The sequence below is a fragment of the Podarcis bocagei genome, assembly GCF_964188305.1.
Source record: "Podarcis bocagei genome assembly, chromosome: 2".
Classification (NCBI taxonomy): Eukaryota; Metazoa; Chordata; class Lepidosauria; order Squamata; family Lacertidae; genus Podarcis; species Podarcis bocagei.
Window position 1 is genome coordinate 4,069,373 of NC_138126.1, and position 17,223 is coordinate 4,086,595.

General features: G+C 46.6%; 1 protein-coding gene across 2 annotated transcripts; it reads left to right on the top strand.

Annotated features, from left to right (window-relative positions):
* Positions 1-8,462: 8,462 nt before the first annotated feature.
* LOC308581093 (uncharacterized protein) lies at positions 8,463-14,363 on the top strand. 2 transcript variants are annotated; one of them, XM_081183564.1, is made up of 3 exons: positions 8,463-9,464; positions 12,359-12,684; positions 12,769-14,363. In XM_081183564.1, exons 2-3 carry the CDS (start codon positions 12,507-12,509, stop codon positions 13,293-13,295), a joined length of 705 nt encoding a protein of 234 aa, XP_081039690.1. In that variant the 5' UTR covers positions 8,463-9,464; positions 12,359-12,506; the 3' UTR covers positions 13,296-14,363. The 2 variants fall into 2 exon arrangements, with proteins under 2 accessions (XP_081039690.1, XP_081039689.1); XM_081183563.1 differs by having other exon boundaries at positions 12,359-14,358.
* The last annotated feature ends 2,860 nt before the right edge of the window (positions 14,364-17,223 follow it).

Here is a 17,223-nt window from a genome sequence, read left to right on the forward strand (position 1 = left end):
GAGCACGCCAGGCACTTCTGTCTTCCACTGCCTCCCGCAGTTTAGTCAAACTCATGCTGGTAGCTTCGAAGACACTATCTAACCATCTCGTCCTCTGTCGTCCCCTTCTCCTTGTACCCTCCATCTTTCCCAACATCAGGGTCTTTTCCAGGGAGTCTCCTCATGAGGCCTCACTGCGTGGAGACTGACTTCTGTGACATGGACGCCTCTGGGTGCCGCCCCTTCCTTCCCGCTGAGGCAGCCAGTGGCTTGGGCTCTGTGCCCTGCTGAGACAGAGGACGCTGACGCTGCTGAAGGCGAGGCAGTGTCGGCTGCGGTGTGAGTGGCATAGGCCTTTTGGGAGGGGGATGCTTTTGGGAGGCAAAGGGTCCGGCCCCCCACAAGGTCTGAGGGAAAAAGTTTGCTGACCCCTGGGTTAAAGTAACAACTTTATTTCAGAAATAATTGGGGGGATGTTTACACCCACCATATAAGCACACAGAATATACAGGCTTCAGTGAAGATTTCAGTCACATAACCTTAGTTAATAGATTTATTTATTTAAGATGCTAGTAGTAGTAGTATACTGCTGTTCATCCATAGATCTCATGACCGTTCAGGATTACAGAAGATAAAAACGTAAGGTTGTTTTTACACACATACAGAAAATATATTCTAAGAAATCAATGCAAAAGAATTCCAAGTTGTCCAATGGCAGAGTTGAGAAAAAAGAACTAATTTCGTTGTCGCAAGCCTGATTCTCTCAGCAAGAAAAGGCTGAGTTAGTGCCCCAAAGGGGTCCCATCTCTCCTTTGAAGAGGAGAATTTTATGATATGCATCCAAAATGATTGGTTATTTCCACAATGGCCAAAGGGAGATTTCTCTTTTTGATGAAAGGAAATATGATTTGTGGGATATTTGTATATGTGAAAAGTAGGCAATAGTTGTAATCAGAAGGCTACACATACAGCTGTACTAATCTGAGCATCCTTTACATTGATATTCAGTCGAAATAAAAAAGTAAAAAATAAATTAAAAAATAGTTCAGCAGCACCTTTCATCTTAGTTGGTCCCTAAGGTGCTACTGCACTATTTTTTAATTTTGACTGCATCAGTCCAACACGGCTATCTACCTGAATCTAGAATTGATATTCACTGTTCTTCTGAGTAGACTAAAAGCTGGTATTCAGAAGAGCTTCAGTGATAGGATAAAGTGAAGAGCTGGTCAGATTGTGAAACTTTATTTTGAATGAAAGGTAAGGGGATAGCAAGTAAACAGCTTAAACAGATTACAAAATAAAACAGTGCTGTCGCTTTGCAGAAGGACTAATCATAGCCTACCCACAAACAATATAGTATTTCTAGTGTACTAATGAGTAGCCCAGAGGATAACCAGTTTCCTGGTGGTATGGGAGATGCAGTAGACTGCTGAAGGCAGCTGGGGACACTCTGCTAGGCCATCTCAGGTTTCATAATCTTGCACGCACACACTCACACTCTTTGAAGGGAGTGGCATGTGGTTCTCTACACGGAAAGCCATAGCCAGTTCTATTACATTTCCCAAGGAAGCACCCTAATTGATGGGTGATACGCAAGATGGAGTTCTGTTTTACTGAAAGGAAACGGTGATGGCAGCAGACCAATGCCTTTCACCGACCCCCTGACCAAGTGGCTAAACTTTGCATCCTCTCTTTCTCCATATCTTGGATTCACAATGAAACGCTCTCCAAATGACAACCAGGCCAGCCCAAATATTAGGCAGAATGGGGAGACCATTTCTTATTCTTCTTAGTGGCTAAGCTTTGTCTTCTCTGCTTCTCCACCTCTGGGATTCACAACGGTTTCTACGCTGTGTGCGTTCTTTGATGCGCAATAAGGTTTCCACCCCGGCTGAAGCTTATTCCACATTCAATACATTTAAATGGTTTCTGCCCAGTATGGGTTCTTTGATGTAAATTAAGGTTACTCATACGCATGAAGCTCTTTCCACACAACATGCATTCATATGGTTTCCCCAATGCGTGGGTTTTTTGATGTGCGGTAAGAGCACTCCTACAACTAAAGCTCTTTCCACACTCCAGGCATTCAAAAAGTTTTTCACCGGTGTGGGTTTTCTGATGTAAAGTAAGATAGTAACTGAGACTGAAACTCTTTCCACACACCATACATTTAAATGGTTTCTCTGTTTTGTGGGTTCTTTGATGTGTGGTAAGGTTTCCACTCTGGCTGAAGCTCTTTCCACACGCCATACATTTAAATGGTTTCTCCCCAGTGTGCGTTCTCTGATGTGCAGTCAGTCTTCCACTTTGCCTGAAGCTCTTTCCACACTCCATACATTTAAATGGCTTCTCCCCAGTGTGGGTTCTTTGATGCACAATTAGCACACTACTTGCACGAAAGCTCTTTCCACATTCCGTGCATTTGAATGGTTTCTCCCCTGTGTGGGTTCTTTGATGTAAAGTGAGAGAGTAATTGAAACTGAAGCTCTTTCCACATACCATACATTTAAATGGTTTATCAGCTGTGTGGGTTCTTTGATGTGCAGTAAGATTTCCGCTCTGGCTGAAGCTCTTTCCACACTCCGTACATTTAAAGGGTTTCTCCCCAGTGTGGGTTCTTTGATGTAAAGTAAGGTTACTCCTACAACTGAAGCTCTTTCCACACACCAAGCATTTATGCGGTTTCTCCACACCGGGGGTCCTTTGATGTAGATTAAAACGGTAATTAAGACTGAAGCTATTTTCACACACCATAGATTTAAATCGTTTCTCCTCAATATGGGTTCTCTGATGCGCAGTAAGGAAACTACTGGTACAGAAGCTCTTTCCACACTCCATGCATTTATGCAGATTCTCCCCAGTGTGCGTTCTTTGATGTAAAGTAAGATGGTGATTAAGACTGAAACTCTTCCCACACACCATACATGTAAATGGTTTCTCCCCTGTGTGGGTTCTTTGATGTGCAATAAGGTTTCCACTCTGGCTGAAACTCTTTCCACACTCCATGCATTTAAATGGCTTCTCCCCTGTGTGGGTTTTTTTATGCTTGACTAGGTTACCAGCACTACTTAAGCTCTTTCCACACTCTGTGCATTGAAACGCTTTCTCCCCTGTTTGGGTTCTTTGATGTAGACTAACACGTCCACTCTGACTGAAGCTTTTTCCACACTCCACACTGCTGCTCCCTGTACATTCTTCCTGTGGATTTAGGGCGACATGGATATCAATGTCCTGCATAGTAGAGGATTTCCTTTCCATCTTTTTCCCTGCTTCATGCTCCACATTTTCTGATGACACCATCAATGGCTCCCCATAATTCTCGCTCTTCTGCCTGTAACCTGTTTAGGGAGAGGGAGAAAATGAAAATATCACTCACACTGCATGGCAGAAGCCGACATGCTCATTACGCATTGAGTCCAATTCTTTGCTTCACTGATTTTACTGTTCTCAAGCATGTCCCTAGGCACTTGTGAAAAGAACCTAACCGTACATTAACCTCAGCTCAGTGGCACCACAGAGGATATTTTAATTTGAGACATATCTCAGCACAAAGAAAGGGAAAAGTCAAGCCTGGAGGACATCTCTGGTCTTTACAAGAATAGTCCTACTGGACCAGGCCAAAGACCTCCTAGACATTGTCAATTTTTGCAGCTTCAGGTGTGCATGTTCATGCTCTGTGGGAGCCAGGGGCGGAAGGGGGTGTAACAACAAATGTAAAACATTTTATGATGTTTTATGATGTTTTTTATATGTACAGTGGTACCTCGGATTACAAACACTTCAGGTTACAAACGCTTCGGGTTACAAACTCCACTAACCCGAAAGAAGTACTTCAGATTATGAACTTTGCCACAGCGGCACGGGAGGCCCCCTTAGCGAAAGCGCACCTCAGGTTAAGAATGGTTTCGGGTTAAGAACGGACCTCCAGAACGAATTAAGTTCGTAACCCGAGGTACCACTGTACTGGAAGCTGGTCAGGGTGGCTAGGGAAACCCAGCCGGAGGGGCGGGGTATAAATAATAATAATAATATTATTATTATTCAATGTCGCCTTCAGGGAGCAGCGGAGTTACTACAAAACCCACCCACTGTCCTCCAACCAGGCAAGCAGATTTAAAGGACACAACCCAGCCAGGAAAAAGGGACTCAAGGAGGATGTGAAGCAGGGAAGGTAATGGGTCATGGCCTGGGGATGGAGATGGGAGATGGCCGAGGAGAAGATAGCCCCAAGGGCCAGCAGGAGAGCGTTTGAAGGCTGCATTTGCCCACCTGGTCTATTTAGTCCTACAGAAGCCAACTAGATGCTGTGAGGGGAAGCCCAGAATCAGGACATAAAGGCAGCAGGCTTGTGTTCCCTCTCTTTCTGGAGGAAAAAGGGCCCCACAACACAGCTAAGCAGCTACCTTCTGAGATCTCCCCTTCTTTGGGATCCTGGAGAAATGGCTCTTGTCCCTTTTCCCAACAGGAACTGAGGTCGGATTCTGCCAAGGAAAAAGACAATATTAGTTACTTTTGGCGGCAAATCATCCAGCCGTTTCAAATTAATCTGTATCCACGACCTCAAAGGAACGGATTACGTAACCAGAGCCTATAAAGATGCACCACACCAGTAGGGGAAAGCAAAGTTGAGTACATACAGGATTTGACCTAAAGTTTCACACCTTCAATGTCTAACAGCCAGGAGGAATAAAAATGTGCCCTTACCTAGAGAGGCCACCATCTCATAATTCTCCTCCATGACTTCCTTGTGCAGAGCTCTTTGGCCAGGATCCAGCAGAGCCCACTCCTCCTCCGTGAAAAACACAGCCACCTCCTCAAAGGTCAAGAGGGCCTGGAAGAAGAAGAGGAAGAAAACAGAGCTGCTCTTAGATCCCCATCATCCCCACTCGACACAGAGGGAGGCTGGGTGGTCCCATCTGTGCCTCTTCCCTCCAACCTGTTCCTGTTGCTCTTTCCCTACCTGAGGAAGCTGCCTGACTCCTCTTTCCACTCCACCTGTAAGAAGAGGCCGTTCAGAGGGGGTCTCAGAGGCCATTGCGCTGCCAGTGGAAAGGACGGAGGAGGAGGAGGAGGCGTAAACTGGGCCACTTCTGGGACGCTCTCAGCTGTTGCCACGATGCACTTCAATGCAGGGAGCAAGGAGCAGCTCTTTAAGGAAAACAATGCAGAAATTTTTATTATTACTAATTGAATTTATATACCCCCCTATACCTGGAGGTCTGAGAGCTGTTCACAGAAAGGCGGATTTATTTAGGGTGGGAGACATTTACACAGATCACATACCTTTGACTGGGGAACAAATGTTAAGTAAAGCTAGACAACATCTGGAATTTGCTAAACGTGCATCAAATCACACATTTTTCTAACAAACCCAGCAGTTACTGCACATGCCTCTTTAAACTTCGGCTGAAATTCTAATTGCAAATACAAATGCAAAATCCAAACACGTATTATCAAAAATGTATTAAAGCTGTTGGTGGTATTCATTTAGGTGAAACCAACTTGGTGGAACATACATAGGGACAGCTGGCAGAGACTGTGGGATAACAGACCCTTTGAAATAAAAAAAATCCTTCCAGTAGCACCTTAGAGACCTACTAAGTTTGTTATTGGTATCTAAGGTGCTACTGGAATTTTGTTTCGACTACGGCAGACCAACACGGCTACCTACCTGTAACTAGACCCCTTGAAGTCACTATACGGACACATAAAATAAATCCCCTCTTTAAACTCCTACACTGCTGCTTCTAGCACCCCTGAGGTGTAGCTATAGGAACAAAGCTATATTCCATCTCTGCTGGAGAGAGTGAGAGGAGGCTGGAACAACTATACATGTGGCAGGCATGCCACAAAGGGCTTTCATTTTGGGGGAAAGAAATGTTTATGAAATAAGCTTGATCCCTAAACAAAAAAATCCTACATATCCCAACTTTGGAATTGTTAACTATTTTTAAAGATGAAATATGCTAATATGAAATATAAATAACTCATCAACAGGGGCTAAACAACTCATTGCTCAAAACGGGAAATCTCTGGAACACTTGCAATAATCACAACAGAAACAGAAAATCTGGACTATTGCACTTTCCCAAAAACCCCACAGATTTTCATACCTACTGCTTTTTGTATTTTTACTGTTTCTACGATAATTGTTTTTGTTTCTCATGTTTTTGATCTGTGTTATATTCTTGTTCTCTTTTGTAGGCTATCTTGAGAATCTAGACTAATAAAATTATGGTCATCTACAAAAAAACACACACAATAACCTGACAAAAAGGAGTTGAATCATTTGCTGGAAAAAGAAGTACTGGGCATGATTTCGTTGTGACAGGGTAGCTTTTCAACCCTTACTCTAAAGACCGGCAACCACCAGATTCGCACCTGACACTTTGGAACAATGTTTTCCCATAAGGACACACATTTGTGTGTGTGTTTTGACGGGGAGATCAGTTTATGTTTGCTATTTGCAACTTTTTTGGGGGTGGGGAGGGAGAATTTAAAGGGGGAAAAGCAGGAACCAACACTCGGGGGCATTCTGGTGACTACAGAGGAAATACAGGGTCTTTTTTGTCTTAGCCCTGCACCCTAACATTGGGGTGGGGAAACCAGACCCAGGGGTCAAATCCAGCCCTTGAGTCCCCACCCATCAATTGGAAGGCTGCTCAGGAGGGAATGTGGCCTCCTGGCTGAAAGGCACCTCCCACCCCATGCTTTAAGCACTACATTTGGCTGGTCTGGAATGTGAACAGCAGCAACAGAAGGAAAGACCGTCAGCCAGCCCTCTGCTGGGTCAGTTCTTCAAGGGGGGGTATGTTTTTTTGCCAATTAATTTTAACTCATTTTCAAATTTATTACACGCCAGGCACTCCTGCCTTCCACTGCCTCCTGCAGTTTATCTTACAGATTTGTCTCTAATTAACATGCATTTTTATTTTTTTTTAGCAAATTCCTTGTCCCTCAGCTGCCCTTTTACCAACTCCTGCACGTAAAGGTAAAGATAAAGGGACCCCTGACCATTAGGTCCAGTCGTGGCTGACTCTGGGGTTGTGGCACTCATCTCGCTTTATTGGCCGAGGGAGCCGGCGTTTGACCACAGACAGTTTTTCCGGGTCATGTGGCCAGCATGACAAAGCCGCTTCTGGCGAACCAGAGTAGTGCATAGAAACGCCATTTACCTTCCCACCAGAGCGGTACCTATTGATCTACTTCCACTTTGACGTGCTTTTGAACTGCTAGGTGGGCAGGAGCAGGGACAGAGCAAGGGGTGCCATTGCGGGGATTCGAACCGCTGACCTTCTGATCGGCAAAGCGCTAGGCTCTGTGGTTTAACCCACAGCGCCACTTAATGCCTCCAGCCAATGCCTTGAGACCATCTGGAAGGTGCCCATTCTTGTTCCTAGTCTCCCAGCCCCCCATCTATGATTTCTGAAAAGGGGGCGGGCGGAGGTTACCTCTTCCTTCCTAATAAGCAAATTCTTGTTTCCTTTTGCTTCCTTCTCACATCAGCCTCTTTCTTACTCAGGAAGCTCCGGAGGCCGATTTCCCCTTGACACTGCCCATCTCTCACCCCCCACCCAATTCGAAATTTCCTCCCTCTCTCCCAATCCAGAGGCGACTCTGTTCTCCAGCTCTGGGGCTACAAAAGCAGCACAGCGACACCCTCCTCCCCAATCCCCCCCCCCCATGCAAGGCAGCTTCCACTGCAGCAAAACCCGCCCCCACCCCAGGGAGCTTGACCATGAGACTGCAAGGAGCGGTGGGAGGGAGGGGTGGATTAAGAGGCTGCGTCTAAGATACCTTTTTTTGGGGGGGGGGGAGTGTCCGGTTGTCAGCTTGTGACTGTTCAGTATCCGATTCTGGTTGCATGCGGGGGGGGGAGCGAGGCCCTTTCCTGGTTATCAGGCACCGAAGGGTCTTTGTTCCCCCCCAAAAAAGAGAATATATTGCAATGCAAACCTTGTTGGGGGCAACCCCACTTTGCAGCCCCCTCCCACCCCCTACTGACCTTCCCTGTTTTTCTCTCATTCCGCGCCCCCCCCCCAAAACCTCTCCCTAGTAGCCCTGCTTGTAAATTCAAGGGGAGGGGAAACAAATCCTTCTTCCACCCCCTACGTCAATTCCTCCCCCCCCAACAAAAAAAATACTGCACCTCAATTCCCCCCCCCCACAAAAAATATACTGCACCTTTTTCTCCTCCTCTGCAAGCCCTTTTCTTTTCTGTTAATATGCATGGAGACCCCTCCCCTCCAACAATGCCTCTATACCCCCCCCAACCTCCTGCCTCTCTAGGAAGCGGAGCTCATTGACCCAGAGGGAGGGGGAGTGACCCCCTCCCGGAAAACGGGTTTGTTTTTGTTGGGGTTTTTTTCTGGAATTTCCTCAAAGAGGAAGAAGCCAAAGGCAGCGCCGTCATATCCGGATTCCACGCGAACGCTGGAAGTTTGCAAAAGGAACCCCTCTAGAGGGCAAAGAGGTGTAGATGCCGCGTGGGGGGAGAAAGGGGCAGAGTTTGCAGTTGCAGAGATACATTGATCAGTGAATTCTTACATTTTGTATCGTGCAGCAGAGTCCCTTTGAAAAGATAGGAAGAAACTGTGATGAAATGTTTTGTGGGGACAAATCACAAAAGTGATTGTGCTGATTTTGGTAGTGGGCTGCATGTGTATGATATCTGCTGGAGGGGCAACCCCCCCCTGAAACCTATACATAAATTCCTGCAACAATACCCTGCAATGGGATTGAAAGGGTTACTGGATACCGACCCTCCCGGCCTCAGGGCTTCTCCCCTTAACCAGACCAACTGCCCTGCCCCTTCCCACCTCCTGCCACCCCCTGTTGGGTTTTTTGGGGGGTGGGGATGGGGCTAATGCAATGCAATGATTGGGGGATTTGGGGGAGGGGGGAGAGAGCATACAGGGAAGCTGCTGGACAGGTGGGGAAAGACACACACACACACCCCAAAAATGAAGGGAGGTGGATGCACAACTGATTCGTCCTCATGGCAGAGAAGACCCAGCGATTCTTACACACAAACACACAGAACACAAGAAGGTCCCTGTAGCTGGATCAGGCCAGTGGGAAACCAGATGTCCATTTTGGGGATCCTGCAAGGAGATTTTCAGCCCAAAAGCATCTCTCCCCTCGCTGCTCGGTGGTCAAGGCAGCGGCTGGGAAATAATGCCGTCTGCAGAGTTTGGAGTCTGTTTCTGTTCCCCTTCAGGGCCCAAAGGGTCTTGATCCGGCCCTCCTCCTGCAACCCCCCCCCCATCCCACCCTGGTCAATGGGGTGGGCATGGAGTTGGGCAACCACGCAAGGGAGCCCAAAGAGGAGGAAGCCGAAGGCAGCGCCGTCACGTCCGGCTCCCATGCGAAAAGAGGAAGGGGCTACTCCCAGGAAGGGGGAGGAGGAAGTGGGGCAGAAGGAGCCCTTGGAGAAGCAAGAGATTTCGGAAAGGGGGACGCGGATGGCGAGAGAGGAGAAAGAGGTAAAGATTCGGGGGGGGGAGGGAGGAAAGGGGGAGGAACAGGACATAGAGACCCCTCTCTGTTCCCCCCTCCAAAAAAATCTCCTGTCCTGGGACGAGGGCGGGGTGGGGGCGATGGGGATGGAGAGCAAGGGCCAGAGCCCCCCCTCCCCATAAAGCTCTTCTCCGAAGGGCTTGATCCATGCAATGCAGCTGCAAAGCGGGGACCCAACGCCTGCAGGGTTTCCCTTGCACCGTCTCCTTTGAAGCCCCCCCAAGGGCCCCCACCTTGAAGCAGGGCAGGGGGCGTGCCATGCCCGGGGGGGGGGGAGTTTTCGGTGTAGGGGAAACTCCAGAGAAGAGAGGGGGCAGAGGTTGTCTGAGGGGTGAATGGGCGCATCCCTGGGGCTGAGAAGCCAAGCCGATAATTGTTGGGGGGGGAGAGAAACATGGCCTTGTTCGGGGATGCCTGGAGGGGCTGCCTTGGCTTCTCAGTCCTGCCCAGGAATCTGCCACTCTTGAAGTTGACCTAGAGAAGGATTCCTGAAAAATCAGTGTGTGGGGGGGGGTCCAATTTCCCCTCCCGCTTCTTTCCTGGATGCAGTAGCGTAGCAACTCCCCCCCCCCCCAGCAGCTGGGGCGGAGCTTCTTTTGGACCAGGGCCCTGCAGGATCTGATTTCTTCCCGCAGGGCCTGTAAGACAGAGTTGTTCCGCCTGGCCTTTGGCTTGGAATCAACTTGATCCCCTCCCTCTCTTTCTTTTTTCCTTTCTCCTCCTGTGATGGAACTCCTATTTGGGGACTTCCCTGGCTTTTTTTCTGGCCCACGTAGGACCAGTCTGGATAGTTGGCCTTGGTGAAGACCTGATGTTTTCATCCCCAAAAAGTTTGTGATTTGAGTTTCCATTGAAATGAGGCTGCATTTTAATGTTGTATTTTAATCTGGTTTTTAAGTTGTATTTTAATCAATTGTTTTTATACCTGGTGTTAGCCGCCCTGAGCCCAGTCTTGGTTGGGGAGGGCGGGGTATAAATAAAAATTATTATTATTATTATGCCACCCTGTGACCCCACCCGCCTGCCTTCCTTCAATACTCCCTAGAAGCTGAATCCCCTTCCCTACATTTTGTTCCAGGCAAGCTGTTGCATCTCCAGACACTGTGATCTTCCTTATTCCAAGTCAGGCCATTGGTCCACCGGGAGAAGAGAGGAGCAAGTGACAGAGTCCGTGTCAGGATAAAAAGTGGGGTATAGATAAATGTAAGAGTAATAACAATACTTCTAAGATTGCTTTAGGAGGTAGCAGTTGGAGGCAGCAGTTTAATCACAACAGTTGGAGCCTCTTGTGAATTCAGTATATGAATTCAGTAAATGAGCCCAGCCTGAGAAGAATGAGTGTCTGACAAGGACCTGGGAGACAGGGGGTTAAACTCCCCCCCCCCATCTGCCCTGAAGCTCCCTGGGGCACATTGCCTCTCTGCCTAACCTACCTCTTTGCAGGAAAGGGGGGGGGTTAGTAAATGACAAGGGAAACAAAAAACCCCGATAAAATATATAGGGAGAGCAGAGATAGATGAATGCACCAGGAAGATGTTAAATATCACAGAAGAAGGAGAAAACGGAATGCAGAAACTGTATTTTTTGCACCTAGTTTTTTGGGGGGGAAATAAAGAAAAAAAATTATTTTCCCCCCTAGGCGCAGGGCTGGGGCAGGGGAAGCCCAAGCTTCCCCTGACCCCAGTCCCCAGAACAGGCTGCTATCCGCAAGCCTAGGAAGCCCAGCGGGAAGTCGCGCTGGTCTCCCCAGGCTTGCGGATATCTGTCCCCCGAGCTTGTGGGGCTGGTGGTGGGGAGAAGCGCGCTTCTCCCCACTGCCAGCCTCCAAACCAGGTCGTGGAACAGTGGGATGGCGACGCTGCGCCTCCCCGCTGTCCCCTGAGCTTGTGGGGCTGCCCGATATCTGCCCGAAGCCCGGGGCACGCTGCACAGCGTGCCCCAGGCTTCGGGATGCAGGCTGCTATCCGCAAGCCTTGGGAGCCCAGCGGGCACTCCCACCAAGCTCCCAAGGCTTGCGGATAGCTTCCTGAAGCCTGGAGAGCGAGAGGGGTTGGTGCGCACCGACCCCTCTCGCTCTCCAGGCTTCAGCGAAAGCCTGCATTCGACCCATAGGATGCACACACATTTCCCCTTCATTTTTGGATGGGAAAAAGTGCGTCCTATAGGGAGAAAAATACGATATTTAGTATTTTCAGAGAAACCTCAGCAGAGCTCAATGTTACTTGGAAGTTCAAGGTGGAAATGGATACCAAAGGGTCTTCAGAGGTATTATTATTATTATTATTATTATTATTATTATTATTATTATACACTGCCCTATACCCAGAGGTCTCAGGGTGGTTCAAAACAAGACCACAACATATAAAATCAAACCAAAAGCAGTAACCCAATAACACCCCCTAAAAAAAAAATATGCCACATTCTAAAAGGGTGTTGGATGTCAATGTGATCAACCAAAGGCCTCGTTAAAAAGGAATGTTTTTGCCTGGTTCCTAAAGGTGTATAATGACTGAATCAGGGGTTACGACTGAAATCTGTACTCCAACAACTGTATAAATCCAAGATTCGCACACTAAATGGAAGTCTGGATAACATTCCCAAAGATGCCTTGCTTATATTCCAGAAGATGGCCTGGGGATATTCCGTAAGGGAGTGTCTCTCAGGTTCTGAGTCGGAAAGGGAGCCAGGTACAATGACCCTGGTTAGAAGGTTGGTTTCTTCTTTATACTCACCTCTTGAATCTCTTCCTGATGAAACACCCCTGGTTCCGCCTCCTCTCTCTGGTGTCCTCCCCTTTCCCTTCTTCCCCACAATCAGGCCTCTGGACCTTTAATATCCACCTTTGTTCTCTTCCTTACAGGATTTACATTCCTCCCACTCCAAAGCAGACGGTGGAGAAGACAATCAGAATTTTGGGTGACCATTTGAAATTTCATTGGGAATACAAACAAACGATTTAAAGGTGTGGAATGTAGAATGTACTACAGTCAGTGAATGCATATCAACGAATGCACACAGTGGAGAAACAATTGGAAGGTATGGAGTACGTAAATAATTTCAGTGGGAGTCGGCAGCTTCAAAAACATCAACGGATTCACACAGGTGAGAAACCATTTAAATGTATGGAGTGTGGAAAGAGCTTCAATCGCGGTGTAGAACTTAATATACATCACCGAACTCACACGGGTGAGAAACCATATAAATGTATGGAGTGTGGAAAGAGCTTCAGTCATAGTAGCAACCTTCCAAGACACCAACGAACTCACACAGGGGAGAAACCATATAAATGTATGGAGTGTGGAAAGAGCTTCAGTCATAGTCAAACCCTTAAAGTGCATCATCGAACTCACACAGGTGATAAACCATTTAAATGTACGGAGTGTGGAAAGAGCTTCAGAGTTAATGGAAAACTTCGAAGACATCAACAAACTCACACAGGGGAGAAACCATTTAAATGTACGGAATGTGGAAAGAGCTTCTCTTATAAGAACAAACTTAGAATACATCAACATACTCACACAGGGGAGAAACCATATAAATGTATGGAGTGTGGAAAGAGTTTCAGACATAGTAGCAACCTTTCAAGACACCAACGAACTCACACAGGGGAGAAACCATATAAATGTATGGAGTGCGGAAAGAGCTTCAGTCGCAGTGGAGCTCTTAGAATACATCAACGGACTCACAAAGGTGAGAAACCATTTAAATGTATGGAGTGTGGAAAGAGCTTCTGTCAGAGTGGAGGCCTTACAAAGCATCAACAGTCTCACTTGGGAAGGAACCTTAAAATGTATTGATCGTGGAAAGAGCTTATTTCAGAGTGGAAGACTTAGAAAGTACCAACAAAAACAAATGGTTGAAACCGCTTAAATAGGACTGTGGAATGTGCTTCACTTATAATGGGGTGCTCAGAAAACGTCCACATACTCTCATTGGGGAGAAAGTCAATTGTAAGTGCAGGAGGTTTATGTGGAGTTCTGGTGTTTGTATAATAGATTTTAGAGGGGGACCCCACTAAACCCTAGAAATGAATAAATGCCAGGGGATTGAATAAAGTCGAAGCTGCAGAGCTGTGCTAGACGGAATTCCTGGCTGGCTTAGTGAAGAGGAAACCTGTTAATGTGACAAAATGAGTTGTTGGGCCATCTTGGACTGAAGATTCAGATGTTCTAAAGCAGGCATGTCCAGCTCCCAGGAGACTGTGATCTACTCCCAGTATAAAAAAACTGACAGTCATCTACCCATTGTCATTAATGGAAGGGGGAGCATGCGTGGGGTGGAAGGAGAGAGGCCAGTATTGTGGAGCTTCCTTGGGGGAGAGGCTTTGGGGGGGCGGGTTGCAAGACTAGTGCAGCTTTTGGGGGACAAATAACATTAGAGGTAATTTAAGCAGCAAAGCATGCCTGGTAGGAATATACCAAGGGGGGTGGGGCTCTTTTACATTGAATTATCACTTTATGTCATCCCTCAATCGACCTATAACACACTGGCAGTCCACCTGTCGATCACAGTCCATCGGTTGGACACCTCTGTTCTAAAGGTTACCCAGATAACTGTGTTTTTGAGGTGACAGGGAAAGGGAGTCTGGGAGTCTGGTTGCGGGGAAGAAGAAGCAGGGTGAAGAGTCCTGATCCATCTTTGTGTAGGGTGGGTGGTGGCAGAGATGCCTTGGACTACAGAGATGCATTGCTGTGGAGTACAAACCACACTTGAGAGGACCGTGCTTTAAGATCTGGACACCCTCCATGCAGATTGAAGGTGTAAATAGGGGAATAAACCACATACAGTGGTGCCTCGCAAGACGAAATTAATCCGTTCTGCGAGTCTCTTCGTCTAGCGGTTTTTTCGTCTTGCGAAGCAACCCTATTAGCGGATTAGCGCTATAATGGTTTAGCGGCTATTAAAGGCTTAGCGGATTAGCGGCTAAAAGGCTATTAACGGCTTAGCGGCTTAGAAAAAGGGGGGAGCGAAAAAAATCGGAACACTCGCAAGACGTTTTTGTCTTGCAAAGCAAGTCCATAGGGAAGATCGTCTTGCGAAGCAGCTCAAAAACGGAAAACCCTTTCGTCTAGCGGGTTTTCCATCTTGCGAGGCATTCGTCTTGCGGGGCACCACTGTATATTGAAGTCGCGACAGTCGCCGCCGTGTCTTCCCTTCACCAAAGGAAAGCAGACCCCATGAGCTTTTGCCAACACTCAGCAGAGAGAGGGGCAGGGACCTGACTTTTGTAACAGTATGTAAAGTTGTGTAAATGTGTGTTTAAAGAAAGGAACGTTGTATCTCACAGTACTGAGTATAACATTTGATGTAAAAAGAATGTTTCAAGCTGAACGCATCCTTTGGTTTATTTCTGTAAGGCATGGACACGGATATAATGGTCAATCATAACGTTATAAATGTGTTATAGAAATTTGAAACCAGATCGCACTGCACAGCAGAAATCCAAAGTCAATTTTAAATTGCATTGGGAGCTTTTTATTGTGTCCCCCCCCTTGTGTGTTTTATATCTGTGTGGATCCAGCCCATGGCCTGGGTATAAAGGATTGGCATGACTTAATTCGACAGGTGGTTGGGACGCGGGTGGCGCTGTGGTCTAAACCACTGAGCCTCTTGGGTATGGGTAGGCAAACTAAGGCTACTAAATCTGGCCCGCAGATGGTCCAGGAATAAGCATGTTTTTACACGAGTAAAATGTGTCCTTTTATTCAAAATGCATCTCTGGGTTATTTGTGGGGCATAGGAATTCATTTCCCCCTCCAAAATATAGTCGTCCCCCCCACAAGGTCTGAGGAACAGTGGACCGGCCCCCTGCTGAAAAAGTTTGCTGACCCCCTACTCTTGGGTTTGCCGATCAGAAAGTTGGCGTTTTGAATCCCCACGATGGGGTGAGCTCCCATTGCTCGGTCCCAGCTCCTGCCAACCTAGCAATTTGAAAGCACACCAAAAAGTGCAAGTAGATAAATAAGTACCACTCCAGCAGGAAGGTAAACAGTGTTTCTGTACACTACTCTGATTTTGGAGTTCCATTGCGCCAGAAGCGGCTTAGTCATGCTGGCCACGTGACCCGGGAAAACAGTCTGCGCGGCGGACAAACGCCGGCTCCCTTGGCCTGTAAAACGAGATGAGCGCCGCAACCCAAGAGTCGTTCACGACTGGACTTAACTGTCAGGGGTCCTTTACCTTTTACCTTTAATACGACAGGTGAGGCTCCATCCTGAACTCCTCTGCTGCCCTTGGTACAAGTTTGCATCAGGTATATGCCTGGCCCACAGACTACAGGTTTTGAAGATATTTGGGGGTTCTTTCCCTCTTCAGATCTTTTGGGTTTTTTGGGGGGGGTTGTAATTTTTTTGTTTTTACAAATATAAATTTATATAATCATTTGTTGAGATTCACTGAATCTCCTAACTTCCCCCCTTCCCTTACACGGGTCTTAATAACAATATTCATTCTAAGTCTGCTTTAAAGTCTGGGCGGGATTTTTTCTTCCTTCCATCTTTGGGCTAGTAGCATCCGTGCAGCAGTTTTCGCGTCCATAAAGCGTCTTGTCTGTTCTTTTGGGATCTTGGTACCTATAATTCCTAATACAAAAGCTTCTGGTGTTGTTTTTTTAAGAAAAGTTATTTAAAACTTTTTTTCCAATTTATTATATACCATTTCCCAAAATGATTTTATTACCTGTCCACCACATGTGATAAAAGGTTCCTTCCTTTTCCTTACACTTCCAGCAGATATTTGAACTTGTTCTGTACCTTTTAGTTAACTTAGTAGGAGTCAAATACCACCGATACATCATTTTCATACAATTTTCTTTCAGCGTACATGTTGTAAACTTCAAATCTGTTTTCCAAAGCTCCCAATCTGCCATCTGTATGTTATGTCCTAAATTCTTTGCCCAATTTATTGTTACCGATTTAACCTTTTCATCTTTTGTGTTCCATTCCAGGAGCAAGTTAGACATTTTTGACAGTATTTTAATATTGTTTTTTAGAAGTTGTTATTGGAATCTTGGTATCTCATAACTAAAACCTTTCTTTTTATCTATCTTAAAAATATCATTTAATTGCTAATACTGTGACCAATATATTACAGCCTCCTTTATATCTTCAAAGTCTTTTAATTTTAAGTGATTTTCAACTTAACAGACCTTTTTATGTTGGCCAATTACTTCTCATATTCAGTTTTTTCAGGGATACAGTGGTACCTCAGGTTACATATGCTTCAGGTTACATACGCTTCAGGTTACAGACTCCGCTAACCCAGAAATATTACCTCGGGTTAAGTACTTTGCTTCAGGATGAGAACAGAAATCGTGCGGTGGTGGTGCGGTGGCAGCAGGAGGCCCCATTAGCTAAAGTGGTGCTTCAGGTTAAGAACAGTTTCAGGTTAAGTACGGATCTCCGGAACAAATTAAGTACTTAACCCGAGGTACCACTGTATTGCCTCCAAAGGGGAAAGCCACCTAGGTGGTTTTTCCTCAAATGGATTTTTATACTTCTCCCATACCCTAAAAATGGATTTTCTTACTACCGTATTTTTCGCTCCATAGGACGCACTTTTTTACTCTTAAAAAGTAAGGGGAAATGTCTGTGTGTCCTATGGAGCGAATGTGTGGTCCCTAGAGCCAAATTGCCGAGTGCGGCACGCTCTTGGACTGCTCTTTGGTGGTGGTGGTGGAGCCGCGCTCCCCTGACGGCAGCCTCAGCTTCCTCCTGCAGCCCCAGG